Genomic DNA, 19172 nt, shown 5'->3' on the forward strand with positions numbered 1-19172 from the left:
AAATAAACAAACCAACAAAAAACATAAAATATCACCCTTTGAGCCTGTAGTGTTTACTATAGTCTTATACAATAAACCCTTTTGAAATCCTACAGATGCATGACTTCTATATCAAGACTGAATGCTAAGGTTTGGGATAAAATGAACACCTGAGGCCAAGACTTTAGAGACATTATCTGTTTAATAAATATGATTGTAAAAGCAATAAACAAGAGCAATTATACATTACACTACATAGTATTTAACAAAAAATACATCAAAAAAGTCATTTGAAAATTAGAAGTAGTTCCGATACTATAAGAAAACTTTCTCTCTTTTTTTTTTTAAATTGGCTTCCTATAAAAATAAGTTGGCAAATGAGGGATTTCAATGCTCAGTTGGAATCCTGGAAAACACAGAACAGCTGCCAAGCACCTCATTGCTCTCAAAGTTGCTGTTTGGAACTTCTGAAAAAAAGCAAAGCAAACCTCTGCATTTTGGAGAGTGAACCCAATTAAGAATAAGGCAAAGGAGAAAATGTGGGTTGGCTAGTTCTAGGTAGAACATGCACAGTTTGCCTTCTGGGATTTTGGAAAACATTGTAGTATCAGATCTTTATCTTGCCCTGAATCTTGATCTCAACATCTATCCCTCTCCCACCCCCAACTTCTATGGCCTCAAGCCCACCAAACGCTGCCTCCTGTTGGCACCTGCTTTTAGTGAGTAGGTAGGCACTTGGGTCCCTCCCATTTGTAGGCTGCTATTACTAACTTCTCTTCAGGACTAAGCTGAAATGGCCTAGCACAGTGGGTCTCAAACTTTAGTATACATCACAATCACCTGAGGGACTTGTAAAAACAGATGGCTGGGCTCCAGCCCTGGAGTTTCTGATTCAGTAGATATGGGGTGGGGACCCAAAATGAACATTTCTAACAAGTCCAAGGTGATGCTAATACTGCTGGTTCCAGGTACCAGCAGCTTTAATGGAGCTAGATCCTGAGAACAATGAGGTTGTGGCCGGGCAGTGCCTTGCCTCAAAGGTCTCCAATAGGTGGGAGGAAGCTTGGAGCAGAGGCACATGAGGACCCTGGAGATGCTGAATCTAAACCTTGCCATTGAAGCTCACTTTCCCAACTGCTAGGCATCTCATGTTCCCCTTTCTCTTTAGTTAGGCCTCACGAGCCCCTTCTTCCCTATGTTTTTCATGTAATTATTCATTTGTTCCTTCAACAAATGATTTTCTTTATTTTTACTCTAGGCAAGATGCTATGCTAGGTTTGAGTGTTATTCCTTTTTTTGTGTGTGATTTTGCAATTAAAATTATATGAGCTGCAATTCTGGGGACTTTCCTGTGCTGTTTTAGGTGAGCTTCTTTTGGTTTCCAAACAATTTGTCTTCCAGATTAAATTTGGGAGGCTCCAACTGAAGAGGATCAATGAGGATTTTTCCTATGGGAGAGGAAGCCTGGCAGGTCAAGGATCAATTGAATTCTACAAATAGATGGCCACCTCAGGCATCAATCCATTTCCAAGATTCATACTGGGCATCATCAACCATAAAATCTTCTTGATTAACTTCTAACTTCAGCCTTGCTAGTCTTCCTCTCCCTGGGCTACATAAGGGCAGGAATCATCAGAATCTTTAGGAGACCCAGGGTCCTGTTATGTCACCAGGGCCCTGTTATATCCTGTTGTTGGCTGGGGGACATGGCCAAGAAGGAGGCTGTGCTCTCTGAGTGGTTTTGCAATGTTGTTTTCTCCTATATTTTAGAGTGGGCTTTCCCCAACCCAGAATACTCCAAGGGCTTCTGCTGAACATACATTTGTTTCCTGCTTTCTCTGGGTCTTCTTTCCTGATCTCCCTGGGAAAACTGGAATTTCTTCATGCTTTGAGCCAATCTACTTTAGTGAGATAACTCCTCCCCTTCATGCTATTAATTTTGTCTTTGCTGATACTATGATTCTGAGAGATCAGAGAGCACACAGGGGAGATGTCTGAGATGATCCCATATCATCAAAATCTCATCCTAATGTAAGACAAGACCTCTGTCTATTTTTAGACTTTTGACACTCTTGAACATTAAATCCATTAACCTGCTTCTTCTGGTTAAAAGTTTTATTTTACAAATATTCTTACTCTACTGTGAGAGAGGAAATACTGAGTACAGCAACCATCACAGAAGGAAATTGTCCTGCTATATAGTAACATGTTCAAAACATTTCTCACAGGAACCTTCTAAAATCTGCCAGCATGAGATGTTTGCAAAGGTGTGAGGATACCACCACTCATCTGAATGCTTTCTTTTCCAATGCACATAGCTGGGTTTGAATTGCTTTGTGTACATACCAACCCTTTCACACACATGATATGTTTCCAGGAGGGAGAGGACAAGGATATTTGAAAGAGGCAGGTTCTACAGGAGGACACAGAGGGTACATGAAACTGAGCCCTGCAGGGCAGGGTGCAGCTTGATCAGTGAGTGCGGAGGCTGGCATGCTTGGGAGTGTACAAAACTGACAGAGACCAGAAACTTGCAGGTGGCGGAGGTACGGTTGGCAGAGGCTAGGCCAGTATTTAGGGAACATCAGGGTTAATGTCCAGAATCTAGCAACATGTTTGGGAGGAAAAGGTAGGCGCAGATGAGGGGTAACTTGGAAATTGGAAGGAAGAGATTGAGACATCAACAGATCATGACCACAAATAGAGAGCAAACAAATGGGAAGGCCAGTCAATGGGTAACTGGGATTCTGTTTTCCAGATAAATTGGGGGAGGGAGTAGAGAAAGCTGCAAAGGAAGCAGTCATGACTGGAACGGGTGAACAGAAAACCCAGGTCCACTTCTGACATGCTTGCCCCCACCTTCCTTCCTTCCCTACCCTGCCTGCATGTATGGAACTTCGACTCCTGTCTTCATCCCTGTGGACACACCGAATGCAGAAAGCAGCCTCGGGGCTATTGCTGGCCAACAGCACGACCAGGTAACTTGGAAGTGGAAATGGTAATAAGGAAGATGGAACAGAGAAACAGCTCAGGGTTTCCATCTCCTGCGCCTGTCTTTGTGTCTTGGGAAAGGGGCTGGGGCGGCTACCCCACCCATCAGCCGTTGGAGCTAAAATAGCTGTTAAATGTAGAGCCAAGAATATTTCCAAAAAGACATGCAGGTTTCCTTGGCCTTTATATGTTAGGAAGTTTCTACAAACACGACCGATCAGAAAAAGAGAGAGAAGGAAAGGGGAGGGGAGTGTTTTTCCATGAAAACAGAGCACCTGCACACCGCCCCTCGGAGCGTGTTCTCAATGTACAGTCCACATGCACAGGCTTAAAGCTAAAAACCCTTGTTATCTGTGTCTGAAGAATTAGAGTCCCGATGCAGGGAGTGTTTGTTTGTTTGTTTGGATTTTGATTGCTTTTATTGTATTTTTTGTTTGTTTGTTTGTTTGTTTTTGTTTTTACTGGCGTCCTCCATTCAAACATTTACATAGGTAGGGATTTCTTTTGTGCTTTGATTCTCAGCAACTATGGAAATACTTCCTGGCAAAATAGGAAACAGAACAACAAAGGAAAGAAAGAAAACATAAGTTAGTGGTCATGAAGGATGATGCACTTGACAAGAGCGAAATTCTTTCCTGATCAGCTGGTCGCCTGTCGCCTTTGGGGGTTTTCCTTAAATTGCAAATTGTGCCCCAGCAGATCCCCGCTTTGGCGTTGAAGGTGGAGTGGCTTGTCTTGCTCTTTGCAATCGGAGCGTTGAGTCACCAGGTTGAGTAGAAGGGGAGGGAGGGGAGGGTAAAGCTACTCTCCTAAGAGAAAACGTGTAACACTTACTCATTTAATGACACTAGAAACGGAAAGGTGCAAGAGACTTTGCAATGTGTTGCGCGACATTCCTGGCGACGGAGGGATGGCTACTTTGATAGAAAGCCACCAGCGTCCGTGCTTCAAACCCGGTGGAAATGGGATTGAAAACCAAATGACCCACAGAAATGCACTCAGACGCTTTAGCAGGAGTCGACAGGGTGAATGCTTCTCTGGACTTGAAGACAGAAAAGCCTTTTTCTTTTAAACCCAAGGCAATTACGCCTTTATCGCCCTGTCTCCCCAAATAAAAGAAAGCGCACTGTGAAAACTGGGCATCACATGCGGCTGTAGTGGCTATTATTACCTCCGAGATGAGCCAGCCGTTGCATTTAAATTTCCCCTTAATACAGCCATGGAACTTTGCCCTATCCATTTAAAGAGAGGGTTATGTTTTCATTTAGGTACTCATTTTTTTTTCCCCCAAGTAACAATCTTATAAGGGCCTTCTAGGTGGTCTAGCATTACCACATTAGAGTGAAGCATGAATGATTATACAGTAATTTATCCATCGTAGTCAGCAATGCAGGGTCTAGATGGGAACAGTTACAGCTTCAACTCCTGTTGCCAACAGACAGGAGGAAACAAGAAGAGAAATGGATCACAATGACGGCCTCGTGTGCTCGTCTAACTTCCTGGAAAATCTTCTCTGCGATCAATAATAGGACTTAGCAGTCACACTCGAAACCCTCTACTCCTAGCCGTTGGGGTAGCATACTTATTTCACAGGCAGGATGAGCATTATTGATACAGATGAAATCCATTTTAAGACCCCTGGTAGGGGACAGGCGAAAAGGGGGAAGAAATATGCCAATCTGCCCTGTCATTGTCTAACTCTCCGGTGGTCTCTCACAGGAAACTCCACTCTGGGGATGTTCTACGAATGTTATGCCTCTTGTCCTTAAAATTCTCAGGTTCTATATTTTCTGGGGGACAGTTTTTAGATTACAGTTATATTAAAACTAAAAAATCCCAGGGTGATCAGGATGCTGCTCCTCTCCTAGCCTCATCATGCCACTCTTCTTCAAGTGTACCTCCTTCTAGCTGTCTCCAGGTAATACTTCCATGCCTTGTTCTGCTTGTTCCATGCCCTGTCCCTCAAACCATGCCTGGCCCTCCAGATCACCAGATCCAGCCTCTGAGGCCTGCCCTTCTTGGATATTGTCAGAGCAAATGCTTTGCTCTTTGGCCAAGAACACCCAACATTTTAGCAAGGGTTTTTGCAGAAGGAGGAAGAAACTCATGAGAGAGAGAAAAATGAAACAAAACTAGACAGAAGCAAGAAGGTTTTTTCCCTCATTCCAATGGGAAGAAGCAGGGCAAGAGGCATCTTAGCTGTTTCTCTCAGGGATGTTAGAGCAGAAAACAGTGGTTAGGTCAAGCCAGAAAGGGGTTAGAGAGAGACTCAGCCACTGACTACTCAGGCTGAACAGCTGACAGCTACTGGGAATCATTTACCTATGAGTTGGGATTCCACCTTCTCATCTATCAGCTGGCCAGGCCTCCTTAGTTCAGTCTGAGAGAAATGGGGCCTGTTTTCAGTGGGACTGACTTGACTGACCATCTCTCGTTCTTTCTCATTTTGCATCTGGGCATAAACATTAATCCCCGGGATCTTCCTAAAACATTAACAGAAACCATCACTGCTATGCACAGGAGATGTACATCACATGCTTCTGAACCTGTCATGGAGAAGGAAGAGGGCAGGAAAACATGGATGGAGGGGCACGTACCTTTTAAACTTGTAGATGACAAACACGGCCAGCCCCACAAACACCACGGAGAGCAGCATCAGCATGGCAGATCCACTGTGGGTCGGAGTGAGGTCAACCAATGGGGCTGGGGGAGAAAGCAAGGTGTGGTCATGAGCAGAGACGTGGACAGGCGGGACTCTGTGAGAGGCTCACACTGTTCACCTAGACAGAAGGGGAGTCCCAGAAAGTCATGTGGGACTTACACACAAGATGCATGTCACACGGCTGCAATGTGGTTGCATCTGAGCCTGACCCAGCCCCCAGAATGCTCCAGCTGGCCTGTCCAAGAAGTACAGTGTAGCCAGATTACCTGGATTCAAGGCCGGCTCCACCATGTACTAGGTGTGCAATCCTGGGCAAATTACTTCAGCAAAATGTGCCTCATGGGTTGAGATGAGAATAATCATACATATCTCATTTTTTTTTGGTCAAAATCAAATAAGTTAATGCATGTAAAGCACTGATAACAGTACTAGGCACACATTAAGGCTTCTACAATATTAGCTCTTATTGCTTTTGCTGCTGCTATCTTTCTAATCGATATTTATAACAAAATAATTAGTAAATTTTCATATACTCTGAATGCAAGATTTTCCTACTAAGCAATGCAGATAATCAGAAAAAATAAATACCAGAGGAATGTATTTACAAATTACCCCTTTTCTCTCATTCCTATCTCAGGTGTTGTCATGTGAAAGAAAGAACTGAAAAGTAGAAATAAAAAGCGTGCTAATGCTTTTTACACACAGAAAACTGATGGCCTAGTGAATATTTCACAAGGGCTGGAGGAGGGGTGTGCAATTGGGTGTTGTTGCTACAACTTTCCAAGGCCCAACAGCTCATGCCAGGAAGCACCAGTCTCTCAGATGAGTTGAGTTCACCTCTCAGACTAAAGGGATGTCTTTGCATCCGTAAAAGATTCTTCCCCCTTTAGTTTGCCCTTAGACTGCAGCTCTAGGAAACATCCCTCTCCACCTCCAACACTCTTCCATTTCAGGGTCAAACCTGTTGTACTTTAAAACTTTGTTTGCAATTAATTTTTGCCCTCTCAAAAACTGACATTTTGTAGAAACAGCCTAGCTCAAGCATAAAAGGCAAGCAACATGCAACCCCTAGAAGCCTGAATGCTGACCTTTTAACTTCCATCAATTTACGCAAAGCCCGATGTTCAGAAATGTGGGTGACCTTTAAGCACCATTTTCTGTGGTTTTTCTCTGTTGAGAGCCCAAAGTGCAATATTCTGGTCACCCAGGAACAAAAGTTCAAGAACACATGACTGTAATACTAGATGGTCTCAGACAAGACTGGAAGCTGCTTCTGGTCTGTCTGGTTATTGTAGGAAAATAGCCCAGCCATTCAATAACCACTATGTACTGAGACGCATATACCACATACCAAGACATTTTGGTAAAAAAACAAAGTCAACCCTTCTCTCTGAAAACAGGCTTAGTAGTTTTAGTAGAATCACTTGAGGAAGCCCCGAGATGAAGCACCCGGCCCCTGTGATTCTCCTTCCTCTGAAAGTCAAGGAGCACTTCAGCTGCCAAGTGTGAGCGTGCAGGTCTGCGTGTGAGAAGATGTGGGGGAACACCCAAGGTACATGTGCTTTTAGCTCAAAATCAGAAAACAAAGGTCTCTTTCATTTAGTTAGATGAGCACAGTGCCATCAGCGGAGGAGTCCAGAAATACTTCAAAATTCACACCAAAACTGGTAGGATGTCATCAGGGAAGAGAACACCTCCATTTGTCATAGACAGTATCAACACTGACTCTCACAAATGGAAGACAGGGTCCACAGTCTCCACTGAACAGACAAGAACAATGAGATTCTCATTAGTTAATGTTCTTCCAAAGGACTCAGAACTAGTAAATGGGAGAACTAAGACTCGAATCCAAGTATCACACACTCACACACACACACACTTTATATACAAGGTCTGGCTAGAAAAAGTCCAGCCATTGTTCATATAAAGAGAATGGTTTGTGTGACATGGATGTAACCTGGCAGCCAAGGAGAGTGGACTGGAATGCACATGCGTGAACAATGACAACTTCACTGTACTAGTCAGTGGGGGCGGTAGATGCTGCTGAGTGAGCATGGTTGAATGTGGCTGTCATATTCAAAATGACTGCGTAGAGCAACAAATCTGCATCAAATTTTGTGTTGAACATTCCTCTGCAAAAATATTCAGTTGATTCAGAAAGCTTTTAGGGATGATGCAATGAGTGCAGTGCAAATAAAAGTGTGGCACAAACATTTCAAAGATAGTCAAGAATCTGTTGAAAGTGAGCCATGTTCTGGAAGGCCTGCAACAGCATAACACCTGAGAATCTTGAACGTGTACGAGCTGCAGTCAACAAAGATTGGTGACTGACAGTACAAGAACTAGAAGCTGAATCTGGGGCTTCCAAAAGCTATTGTGTTCGAGATTTTGATGCAAGATCTTGGCATGAAACACGTCATGGCAAAATTCATTCCTTGGTTTCTGCTTCCAGAGCAGAAGAAATATCATGCTGCAGTTGCTAATGACATAATTCTAATTGCTACCAGTAAACCAGATTTCCTTAAGAAGGTCATAACCAGAGATAAATCATGGATCCACAGCTATGATCTAGAAATAAAGGACCAGTCATCCCAATGGAAGTCATCTGGTTCCCCATGCCTGAAGAAAGCACAGCAAAGTCATAGCAAGATCAAGACCATGTTTACTGTGTTTTGATTGGGAAGGTGTTGTCCATCATGAGTACACCAACCAGGCCAAACAATTAATAAGGAGCACTACTTCAATGTTCTTTGTCAGCTGAGAGATGCAATACAAGAAAGGTGGCTGCAGCTACGGGCAACTGGTGATTGGCAGCTTCATCACGACAACACACCAGCTCATGCATCATGTCTAGTGCAGAGTTTCTTGGTGAAACATCAAATCACCCAGGTGACTGAGCCCCCCTATAGCTCAGATTTGGCACCCAGAAACTTCTGGATTTCCCCAAAACTAAAATCACCTTTGAAAGGGGAGAGATTTCAGGCCGTTAATGAGATTCAGGAAAATATGATGAGGCAGCCGATAGTGAATGGGAGAACTGTGTGTGGTCCCAAGGTGCCCACTTTGAAGGGGACTGAGGCATCGTTGTCCTATGTACAATGTTTCTTGTATCTTGTATCTTTTTGAATAAATCTCTTTTTCATATTACATGGCTGGATACCTTCTGGACAGACCTCATCAACCCGGAGCTCATTTCAGTGAGGAATATCAGAAATTTTAAAAGACATTTCTGAGAATGGGAATTAAGACAAAACTATAGCACAAGAAGCAATTTAACAAGTGATGTAAGTTAAAATAATACGTTTTAAATGTATAGATCATAACTTTTAAACTGGATGGTAAGTATACACTACATATATCTGTATATATGTGTATATATACATGGTATATATGAATAGAGAAATGAAGCCTCATATAGCCACCACCCAACCTCCACAACCATCAAGCCACAGACAATAGTATTATTTTATTTCTAACCCCATACAGTCCCCAAAACCCCAATTAGTGAATTATTTTGAAACAAATCTCAGCTATTTTATAAATTCATAAAAGATGTAAGGTTGCTCGCTTCCCGCAATACCATATTAATACTTAAGGAAATTATAATAGGAAGATAGTTTTAAAATAATCTTCTAATGCAAACCCTTGATTTGACTGGGAACAAATGGAGCCCCGGAGAGGAGCCAAAGATGGCTAGGATGGTTAGAGGCAGGTTAGCTTTATTTACTAAACTTCTCATTCCCAGCTGAATGCTCTTTTAGAATAAGCAGAATATCAGTGTTATGGAGCAACCAGGAAGAAATTTAAGTCTGCGCTGAAGTGTTGGCATTTGAAATAAATGAGAAACTGAAGAGAGGAAATTGCTTTGGCCAGGTTCTCGCTAAGACAGAGCAAATGCCCGCATGCCTAGGAATGCATGCGTGTGCGCACACACACCCAAATGGACTCTTCCCTTCCTCCTCTTCTTTCTCTCCTCATCACTGGGTTAAATCTCCCAATTCAAAATCATTCCCACTCAAATCCTCATTCCTAAACAAGCAGTGTTAACACCGTTTAGTTATCAGCACAGTGCTTTGGGAAAATGGGCTCCTGCGTCCCAAGTTTGCAAACCTGTGCTATCCGCCCCCCTCCCCACCTGGGCATCGCTCCCGCACTTCCCTGGTGGACCAGCGGGCAGGCAGGAAGCAGCAGGCCATGGCCGGGAGAGACTGAGTACCATTGCCCTCTGTGTTCTGTAGGCAGCTGCTGCTTGCTGGTCTGCGCCTGAATATAAGCAGCCCATGACTGCTCCGCACAACAGCAGCTGTGTGTGTTACTTTGCTCAACACTTAGGTGCATTTGTGTGTTTTGCTGAGGAATGGAAACTTGTGATAAATGGGCTTTAGCTTGTTGTGTGGAATTAGCATAACGTAATCCCTCTCCAATTGCAGCATAAACAAGGTGGAGGTGGCGGGGAAGTGTTGAGCAAATGTTTGCCATTATTCATGCACAGAGAAAAGCACTGGCCAGACAGCACTGCAAGTCACTCACTGTTCCTCAGCCTGGGTGCTGACACACCCAGTTCTAAAATCCTGCGAGAAACTCAGAAATGCATCATTCTTACATTCTATGCATGAGCACCTAGGTTGATTACAATAATAGCCATGCTCACAGTATTAGCAGGTCTTCTTGTGAAAGGTTGATTGAGATACAGTGAATACTAAATAAATGGTCTCAGACTGTGTGTGTGAGAACAAAGTCAAAACTTCACATTCAGGGTGAAGTAATTGATACAGTTCCTTTTTTGGATCAGATTCCAACCCTGTCACTCTGGACTAGGTGGCTTAAACTGAACCTCAGGTTCATCATCTGCATAATGGAGATAAAACTTGTGTTTATTTGAGAAAGTTGTAAGAATAAAGTAGGATGGAATTTTTAAAGCCCTGGCATATTGTCTGGAACATACCCAATATTTTTAATATTATCATATAATTGCTATCATATCTCTGAAAGAATATAGAAAGTATATTCTATAGAAAAGCAGCCCTGAAAAATGATGAGAGTTCTGTGGTCAAATAGTTTTTGGAAGTATTCGAGGGCATTTCCATCTTGGAGATTCATGATGCTCATCAGTATATTAAAAGTTCACAGCAATCTTGCAGGAATGAAACTCATTTAACTTTAACATAGAGTTTCACAAACTCATTAGACCACAGACCCTTTGCAGACCTACTTCCCACACAACACACATTAGGGAGAGCCTCGCCTTGAGGACTACTTTCTCCTTTGCTGCAGCCAACGCTTTTTGCTTGGTTTATTTCCAAGTTTAAAGTCAACTCTATGGTGGCATCATATGGTAAAGCCATGCAGGAAACCCTTGTGTCTGTCTTGCAGTCACTCTCATTCTATCAAAGGGACTCTCCTGGAGAACAACTATCCGCACTATGACCCTGAAACTTTGAGTTCTTATTATATTTCTCACCCAGAAATTTGTGCTATCAAAAAGTTGCCAAAGCAAGTTCGCCATAACTTAGTTTTATTTTTTCCTTTCCAACAAAAAGACCGAAGCCCAGCTTTTAGTTACATGCCTTGAATATCATAAAAGCCATGTGGTCTGCAATCTCTTTTTCAGAAATTAAGGTGGTATGAGCATAGCAGAGAGGGAGCTTATCTAGAGTGCAGAAAGGCTTATGTGTACAGAACACCCTGACTTGCCCAACAGGCCTTCTCCCTAGTTCAAATCCAAACCCAATCAGGGTAGTCTTACAGATCGCTATGCCCTACTGAAATGAAGCCATGAGCTTGGAGGCCAGACTGCAATGGGAATTCCTAGGGAAGCTCTAATGACTCATGCAGCACTACTGCTAACTAGAAACTGAGAATGAGTCTCTAGGAATATCCAGTCACCAGAAGCTGAGGTCACTTGGCCAACTATGACAACCATGGGTACCGCAAAGACCAAGCTTATCACCATGATTGACAGACAGGAAGAGAAGGATGCCTTTTGGTTTTCCAGGATTGAAAGTCAAGGAAGAAGAACCTGTGAAAATGCAGTTTCCAGGGCTTTACTTGAGAAAAAAATATATCAGTTCCTGAGAGTATGTCCCAGAATATGTAACCAACTAAGCAGGTTATAATGATGCCTATCAGTTTGACAGCACTGCATGGTAGGCCTCACCTACTCTCACTCATAAAACCTCTAGTCCTTATCTTTAGAGCGTTCCTGAACTTCATAGTCTCCAGGTCACTAAAACAAAACAAAATGGAAAAACACCTCTTTATTGCTAACGGTGGCTCAATCTGGCTATGGATTAATTGCCAGACTGTTCTCTTTGTCCAAGCCTTGTGCAATTTCAACTTGAAGCTTCTCCCACCAAGAGGTGAAATCTGTGTCCTCACCCGCTCAATCTGAGCTAACACCGAAATATAATCTGACAATGGAATAAATTGGAAGTGACGGCGTGCCAGTTGTGAGTTTCCAGGCCTTTTGCACTAGCTTCTCTCTCAGAATCCTATCATTGCCATGTGTGAGTAAACCCAGGGAAGTCTCCTGAAGGATGAGAGAACATGTGGAGGAGACCTTAATTGTCCCAACTGAGACCATTCTAGAGTAGTCTACAGCCAACTGACCCCTAACATGTGGGACAGCCCAGCCAAGGTCAGGAGAGCTTCCTACCCAGAGATCCACAGCTGACTGTAGACACACACTGAACTTAGACGAAACCAGAAGAACCACCCAGCTGACCCACAGTCTCATGAGCAATAATAAATGCTCATTGGTCAGCCAATGATTGTCTTGGTGGTTTGTTGCACACCAATAGCCTTACTCACATCTTTTCTCCTCAAAATGCTTCTCTTTCAACTGGTTAAACATCCCAGTAAATTTTCACCTTTGGGTTCTACATTATCCAATTCTTATTGTGGACTTCCATCCCCATTGGTACAGTAGCCAGGCAGGTATAAATATTGTGACCATAAATGTTCACTTCTAAACCAGGACATTTATAGAAGTAAACGGAGTGCCCTAAAGCATATGCAGGCATGACAGATAATAACCCAATAGTCCTGGCCACACTACGTATAAGGAATTTGGTGTCTAAAAGGTAGCTTTTCCTAGGTTCTACATCTTCTCTATATTTTATATGTGTTCTCCTGCCTTCTTTTTTCACTGCTAGCTTTTCTTGACTCTCTGCCTTGCCTTCCCCTTGTGGAACAGCCTCACCTAACTACCATTTATTTCTAACCTGACACATGTTGGTGCCCTGCTCATGAATTGCCCATCTGATCACTCACTCCCCGCTGACCATTCTCTGCCCAAGGGTTTCTAAGTATATTCTCAGGTCTAGCCAACTCAGGCCAGTTACTCTGTGGTCATTTCCGGCCCTTTTATGTGCCCAGGGATTTAGAAAATGATGAAGACAGACTCTCTTAGATGCTAATGAGCAGCCTTGTTGCTGGTACATTTATGAAAGTATCACGTTCATTGAATCACATTGGGGGTAGGGATATGTTTAGAGATGTTGACACCTGTTATTACTTATCATAACACTGTAACAACTCAATGACAGACAAAAGCCACTGGGCCCATGTGTCTGTGAAACAGCCTAATTATTTATAGACAAAAAACGACGTTTATTTTGGGGGAAAATTTGAGTAGCATTGCTTTACTCACAAAAGAAAGACTTATAAACATTAACTGTGTAGATAATAAGAAAAGCAGAGACTAAGTAGACAGATCAATTTATTGGCTGTGTAAGAATTTCACTGGTACTAACTGCATCCCTCAATGGAAAATGTTATTGCAAAAATTTATTTCACTTTACAGGTCAGAGCTCCATGACTCCATAATCCCACAGTCTGGCATCTGCATCTATAACAATGTGGCTTAGATGACACTGTATTTGCTAAAGCTTCTTGGCCAATGTTAATTCTGCTTTCAAGTGGAAAGGGTCTTCCTCAGTGTGAAACTCTCACGCAGGATTCATAATGCATCCTGGCTTAGGCTGAAATTCTGACTTCCTTCTCCCTTCCCACATTTACTCATAACATACCCAGTGATAGCAAATGAAGCCTGGAAATATTAATTTTCTAATATCTCTGGGATAACATCTTTTTATTATACCTGAAAAAGAAATTAAACTGGTCAGCAGCAATGATGGAGGCCAAGATAACACAAGATAAGTTTTAGTAAAAACCCACACATACGCTTGACAAAGGACAGTTTTCCTAGAATGTAACAGCTTACACAAGACAACCACTGGACAGGAGAGGGTGCAAGCTGTTACTGTGTATTAAGTTTTCTTTTCAATTCAACCTGGGAGTTGAGGCTCTTCTTTTGAGAAATATTAACCTTTCACTTTTTAAATCATATGTCTCTGAAACTCCAGAAGAGCAGTGACCCCACTGGAAAGCTAAGGGTTGCTGAGCACGCTCATTCTGCTAAGACATGCAGAAATACAGAGAGATAAGAATGAATCATTTTGCTCCTCATACTAGCACATTAATGGCATCTAGATAATACCATTTGTTTAACTTGCATAAAACTCATGGTTCTCCAAGTACATCTGCCACTAAGATTCTAGTGCACACTTGAATCATTTTTCAAAGGCTTCATAGGCACAGTGCTAGGCTGGCCTTTGTCATGTTTCATTTTTCCCCCCTTCCTCCCACTGTTGTCTACCCAGGCCGCCGATTAGGTTGGCTCCAGATATGCCCAGAAATTAGATTTGAATGTTTATGACAAATTTCCTCCTACACTTAATAGCACAGCCCCCAGTGTCCCTTGTTAAAGCATGCCTCTGTTTTAGTGAATGCCCTGAGTTGTAAATCAGATTTATTGCTGGAGATAGATGTTCCCCTTTCCTTGTTATGCAGATGGATTTCTGTCCCTGGAATGCTACATAAGGGTGGTTGCTGGACCTGGTGAAAGGTGGGCTGCATCAGCATCATTTCGGGAACTTGTTAAAAATGCAGATTTTGAGATATTTCTCCCTGGGATTCTGATTCAGGATGTGTGCAGTGAGCCTGAAAACGCTCTGCTTTTGTGACGCTTCCTAGGCAACAGCGATGTAGAGATGTCAAGTCAGGCTCAAGAACAGCTTCTTTACAGCAGGGATCTACACAGGGTTATAAAGAGTTTTCCCAACCACAAAGAGGGTTTCATTTATCCCATGTGTTTTGGAGACAGCAGTGGGTTCCACTTCTTCTAATTCCTCTGTGTAGAAGTCCCATTCTCCACGTTTCAGATTGTTTGCCTAATAAATAAATCCTGGGAAATGCAAATGATCCCAGAAGTGCTGTTGTTTGTAATTTAGCAGGAATCACTCCAGACAGGTTTTGTGTTCTCAAATAAAATGCTAGCCCATATTCTAACTTCTATTCCCATGAAGAAACTCATCTATTTTACCACAGAAGAATAAAAAAGTTTTACATTTCTTTCCCGCTATCCCCAGCCTCACTGCTAATTATAACAACTGAATTTACTTGTGACCATGGGTCATCATTGAAACAAGGTACAGAGCTGAGGTAGCCTGAAAGATGCAACCAGTAATTAGGGCTTTAATTTATCACCTGTCAGCAAGTTCCCCTCACTTGGCCATCTACAGAAAAGTGGGAAGTTAGAGCTTTTTGTGCAGTCTGGTCCTGGTCTTCTCACATAGGTATCAAGCCCCCTATTTCTAAATTCCTGATAGGACTTTTTACTTGTATGTTTGTTTTATGACATCTAACGCAACATGAAACTTATCTTCTTTGACAAAAACAAACAAACAAACAAAGCTCCTACTCCTAGGTCTCCATCTCTATCAAATAAATTACTATCTCTTGCCATGTGGACTGAAAGCTTCTTGTAAAATGTGCAAATGATTTATTAAAAAGAGAAAAGATTATTGACTATTGCCCAAATCTTAAAAAAGAAATCTCTTCATCTACCTCTTCTTCTCTTTTCCATGTTTATCATATTTTATTAATCCCAAACTTTCATTAATAAAAGTTTTCTCACTAGCATGCATGGATATTGAACAACAAAGTTTATAACATAGGGCATATTTATTTTCCCTGAATTTTAACCCTGCCTCTTTCTTCTGCTCATAATCTTACCTTCAGTAAGTATACCACATAGGAATATTTGAGGGTATGTATCTAGGTGCTCAAAACCATGTCAAACTATACCTCATTTGACACATAAACCACACAATGTCACCCCGCTATGCCTCTGCTCAACACAGTGCTTTGACCTGGCATGTTTCCTTCTTTTGCTTCTGGTGAGCTCCTATTCAACAGTAAGGCTCATGTTTATTGAACCTTCTATACGGAAGTTTCCATCCTTCTCAATTAGAATTAGTAAAGCTTCATGCAATTGGTATTTGTGCCTCCAGACTAGCCAGTATGGAGTGAGTGAGGGTCCCTATTCATCTCATCACCCTGGATGCATCATAGTTTTAAGAGAACAATGACAAAGTGAGGCATAGAGTCATGTGAGGAATAAGATAATAAATCTAAAATGGATCTTATCCTTGAGTAAATTCCAAGTTACTTGAGGCAATAAGAAAACCATTGGCATTTTAAGGATATTTTCTTAACGGCTCATGTTTCTTCTTTCATAAGTGCTTGCAGAGATGAAATGTTCTGCATCAGATTCAGAGCATACTTGTGAGTCTTTCTGGGAAAAAAGAGAAAAAGAAAAAACCTCTCCCTAAGATGACATCATAGCTCTTAAAAAAAAAAAAAAAAAAAAAAGAAGGCCAGGGTAAAAGCATGGATAAAAGAGACCTCAAGGGAGGTGTCACAAACTATGTGAAAAAGGGCCTGTTTGATAAAGTGAGGATGGTGCAACCTAAGGTGTGCGACCCTGAGCTCTGTCACGAAGGGAGGCTGCTCTCGGATGCTGGACACACTCCTGCCAGGAACCACAGCAGTAAAATAAGGGCCAGTAAGTGACACCTGCTTCAGTCTCTTCAGGACCAGCCCTCACACCAGCCCCACTCCCATTGTCTCTGCGATCTCTTGAACTCTCCATTTTCCTTCCAACTACCCACCTCCTCACCTACCATTCTCCATGATGTGTATATAAATGATTTGAACATATATTGAAGGAACACCGGATGTAAGAAAAACACAGAGATGGGTTTTCCATAAATGCTTATGAGATAAATGAATGAAAGGCTCCGCTCACCAGTTATTTGGTAAGAAGTAGCATGTCACAGGACAAGGTCACAAGGAAATAAACTGAATCTGCAGGTTAAGTAGGGAAATGGAGTTTTGAATATATCTCTGCTTCTTATAAATTGATTATATCTAATTATTTATAAAAGCAATATTTACTGAGTACCTGATATGTTGCAAATTCTCTGCTGGGTATTAAATCTCAGTAATATTTGAACTGTGGAAATCAATCTCAGGAGAATTTGAACATAAGCATAAAAGAAGAAAGTGTTTTATTTGGGGGTAAAGGGAAACAACACAAATAATATTTATGAGATGATGACTCTTAAGTCTGAATTCTAGCACATTCTAAAATTTATACTCTGAGGCACGTATAGTACTGTTATTAATAAAGAGAAGAAGTTATTAATGATCCACAGAATTTCTGAACCTTGGCACTTTGAGTCAGGTTGGACTTTTTAGGCCAGAAAATTCATTGCTGTGAGGGGTTTTCCTATGCTTTACAGAATGTGCAGCAATATTCCTGACTGCTATCCTCCACATTCCAGCACCACATCTCCCCATTTGTGATAACCCCACTGTCTCCTAATGTTGCTAAATGCTCCCTATAGTGGAGACAATATTAAGTAAGATATGCTAGATTGTATCCTTAAGAAGGTAAATAAGAGTGGTGGTGATGATGATGATGATGATGATATAGATTTTTAAAAATCCATGTGAGTTCAGACAGGTGATAAATGACATCCAAGTAAAGATGTCTAGAAAGACATCATGCAGAGGTCAGCATTCAGTTGAGCCTTAAAATAAAGTAGACTCAGGAGATGTAAACAAATGGAGAAGAGATGACAAATATCCAGTCAGGAAGAGAATGAGCAAAGGTACTCTTCGGTCAAAACACTAGTGTGTCCAGTCCAATACCCAGTTTGATTGACTTCTGCCATTTTTCCCCAGCTCCCTGGGTTGTTTTGTGACATCTTCTTAGCCTTTGTCTGCTAAACATCAACAGCAGCTGCCATCAGGTTTTAAAAGCCAAACAGAGTCACACTGGTCATGGCCCTTCCTCAACCTTCTTGACAACAGGTTCTCATTCTCTCCTTGTTCCCATACAATTTCCCATCTCTCCTTTCTGCAAAGAGAATTTCAGAAACTTATCTGTCAGGAGTGGTTTAGGGTCTCAGGAGAAATTGCACAGAAGCCAAGAAGCACAGGAATGGCTGACAATAAAACAAGGGCTGTGTTCAAAGTTTAGCTCAGCTTACCTACCAAAGTTACTGAATTCCCCACCAGAACGTGCAGGTGTTTGTTTTCTAATCCAGTCTCTAATGACACCCCGGTATCTGGAAATGCTTACCTTGTCTTCCCATAAAAGCTAACAGGGAGCTGAATTTGAAAGACAAAATAAGGCTAGTAAATTCCTGAAAGGAGACCGTTCTTTTTCCTTGGAGACAAACCAAATTATGCATCGCCTCTCTCACCAACAACGTATTCTGGCTCAAACATTTTTAAAAGAAGGCTGCTGAACAGCTGCTGAGCAATTAATGGAATGCAGGAGTGTGCTATAATGGTCCCTGGGAAGGTATTAGCAATCCTGCTTATGAGACATGAAATGTTGCAAGCAGTGGTCCTTTTTCCTTTTTTCTTTTTTTAATTTGAATTTTCTCCTGCCTGCAGGGTAGTGGGAAGAGGAAGGGAAAGGCAGTTGAGGTGGAAGTTCTGCATCAAATACTCTTCCTTGCTATTTTTTCTTTTCCCCAGGTTTCTTCTTCCTTCTCTTCATAACCATAAGTAGGAATGTGTTCATTTCAACTTAAAAGAAATTGTGGCAAGTGTCTCAATGCACTGATTCCCCCACCTAACATGCCAGGTTTTCTATGCATGAAGGAATTCTCTCCACTGTTTCAGTAGATACAGTCTACCACCCTGTTCAAATATTTTTTTTAAAAAATCATGTAGTTACAACTAACTTAGGAACAATCTCCAACAGACAATTGGGCCCTCCTATATTTTACTTCCTGATCATAATCACTGAAGTGCACACCTGTGGTATTGCCAGTTCTAATACTATTATGACAAGCATGACTGGCCTCAATATAACAGAAATTTCCAAGACTCAGTTAATGGGTCAGCCCTTGACATTCTCTTCCTTTACTCTTCAAACTGGAGTTGATTATTGACATACAAGTCTGCATCTACTCCAGTTCCTGAGGCAGTCGTAACAGGAAGCTCAATTGTGCCCGGTGATTGGGTTTGGAATTACAATGCCAAACTAACAAACCTAACAGGGAAGAGCTGTGAACAGCCGCGATGGTTGGAAGTCAAAGAATTATCTCCCTCTATCCAAATTGGCCCAGCTTAAGGTTGGGCTTTTGCCTTGAACTGAATTGCTGTGCTGACCTCT

General features: G+C 41.9%; 1 protein-coding gene across 4 annotated transcripts in view; it reads right to left on the minus strand.

The window, feature by feature from the left end:
- Positions 1-200: 200 nt before the first annotated feature.
- SORCS1 (sortilin related VPS10 domain containing receptor 1) overlaps positions 201-19172 on the minus strand; it is a 504897-nt gene continuing 485925 nt past the window's right edge. The window contains exons 25-27 of one of the 4 annotated variants that reach the window (XM_090278555.1): positions 5568-5673; positions 5293-5453; positions 201-446 (exon numbers count right to left, since the gene is read on the minus strand). In XM_090278555.1, coding sequence (XP_090134681.1) covers positions 367-446; positions 5293-5453; positions 5568-5673 — 347 coding nt within the window. In that variant the 3' untranslated portion in view covers positions 201-366. Of the gene's footprint in view, positions 447-582; positions 3780-5292; positions 5454-5567; positions 5674-19172 lie in introns of those variants that run through there. The other 3 variants (XM_090278556.1, XM_090278558.1, XM_090278557.1) reach the window with 3 other exon arrangements.

This window comes from Furipterus horrens, unplaced genomic scaffold, assembly GCF_987537825.1.
Source record: "Furipterus horrens unplaced genomic scaffold, mFurHor1.1.pri manual_scaffold_5, whole genome shotgun sequence".
Classification (NCBI taxonomy): Eukaryota; Metazoa; Chordata; class Mammalia; order Chiroptera; family Furipteridae; genus Furipterus; species Furipterus horrens.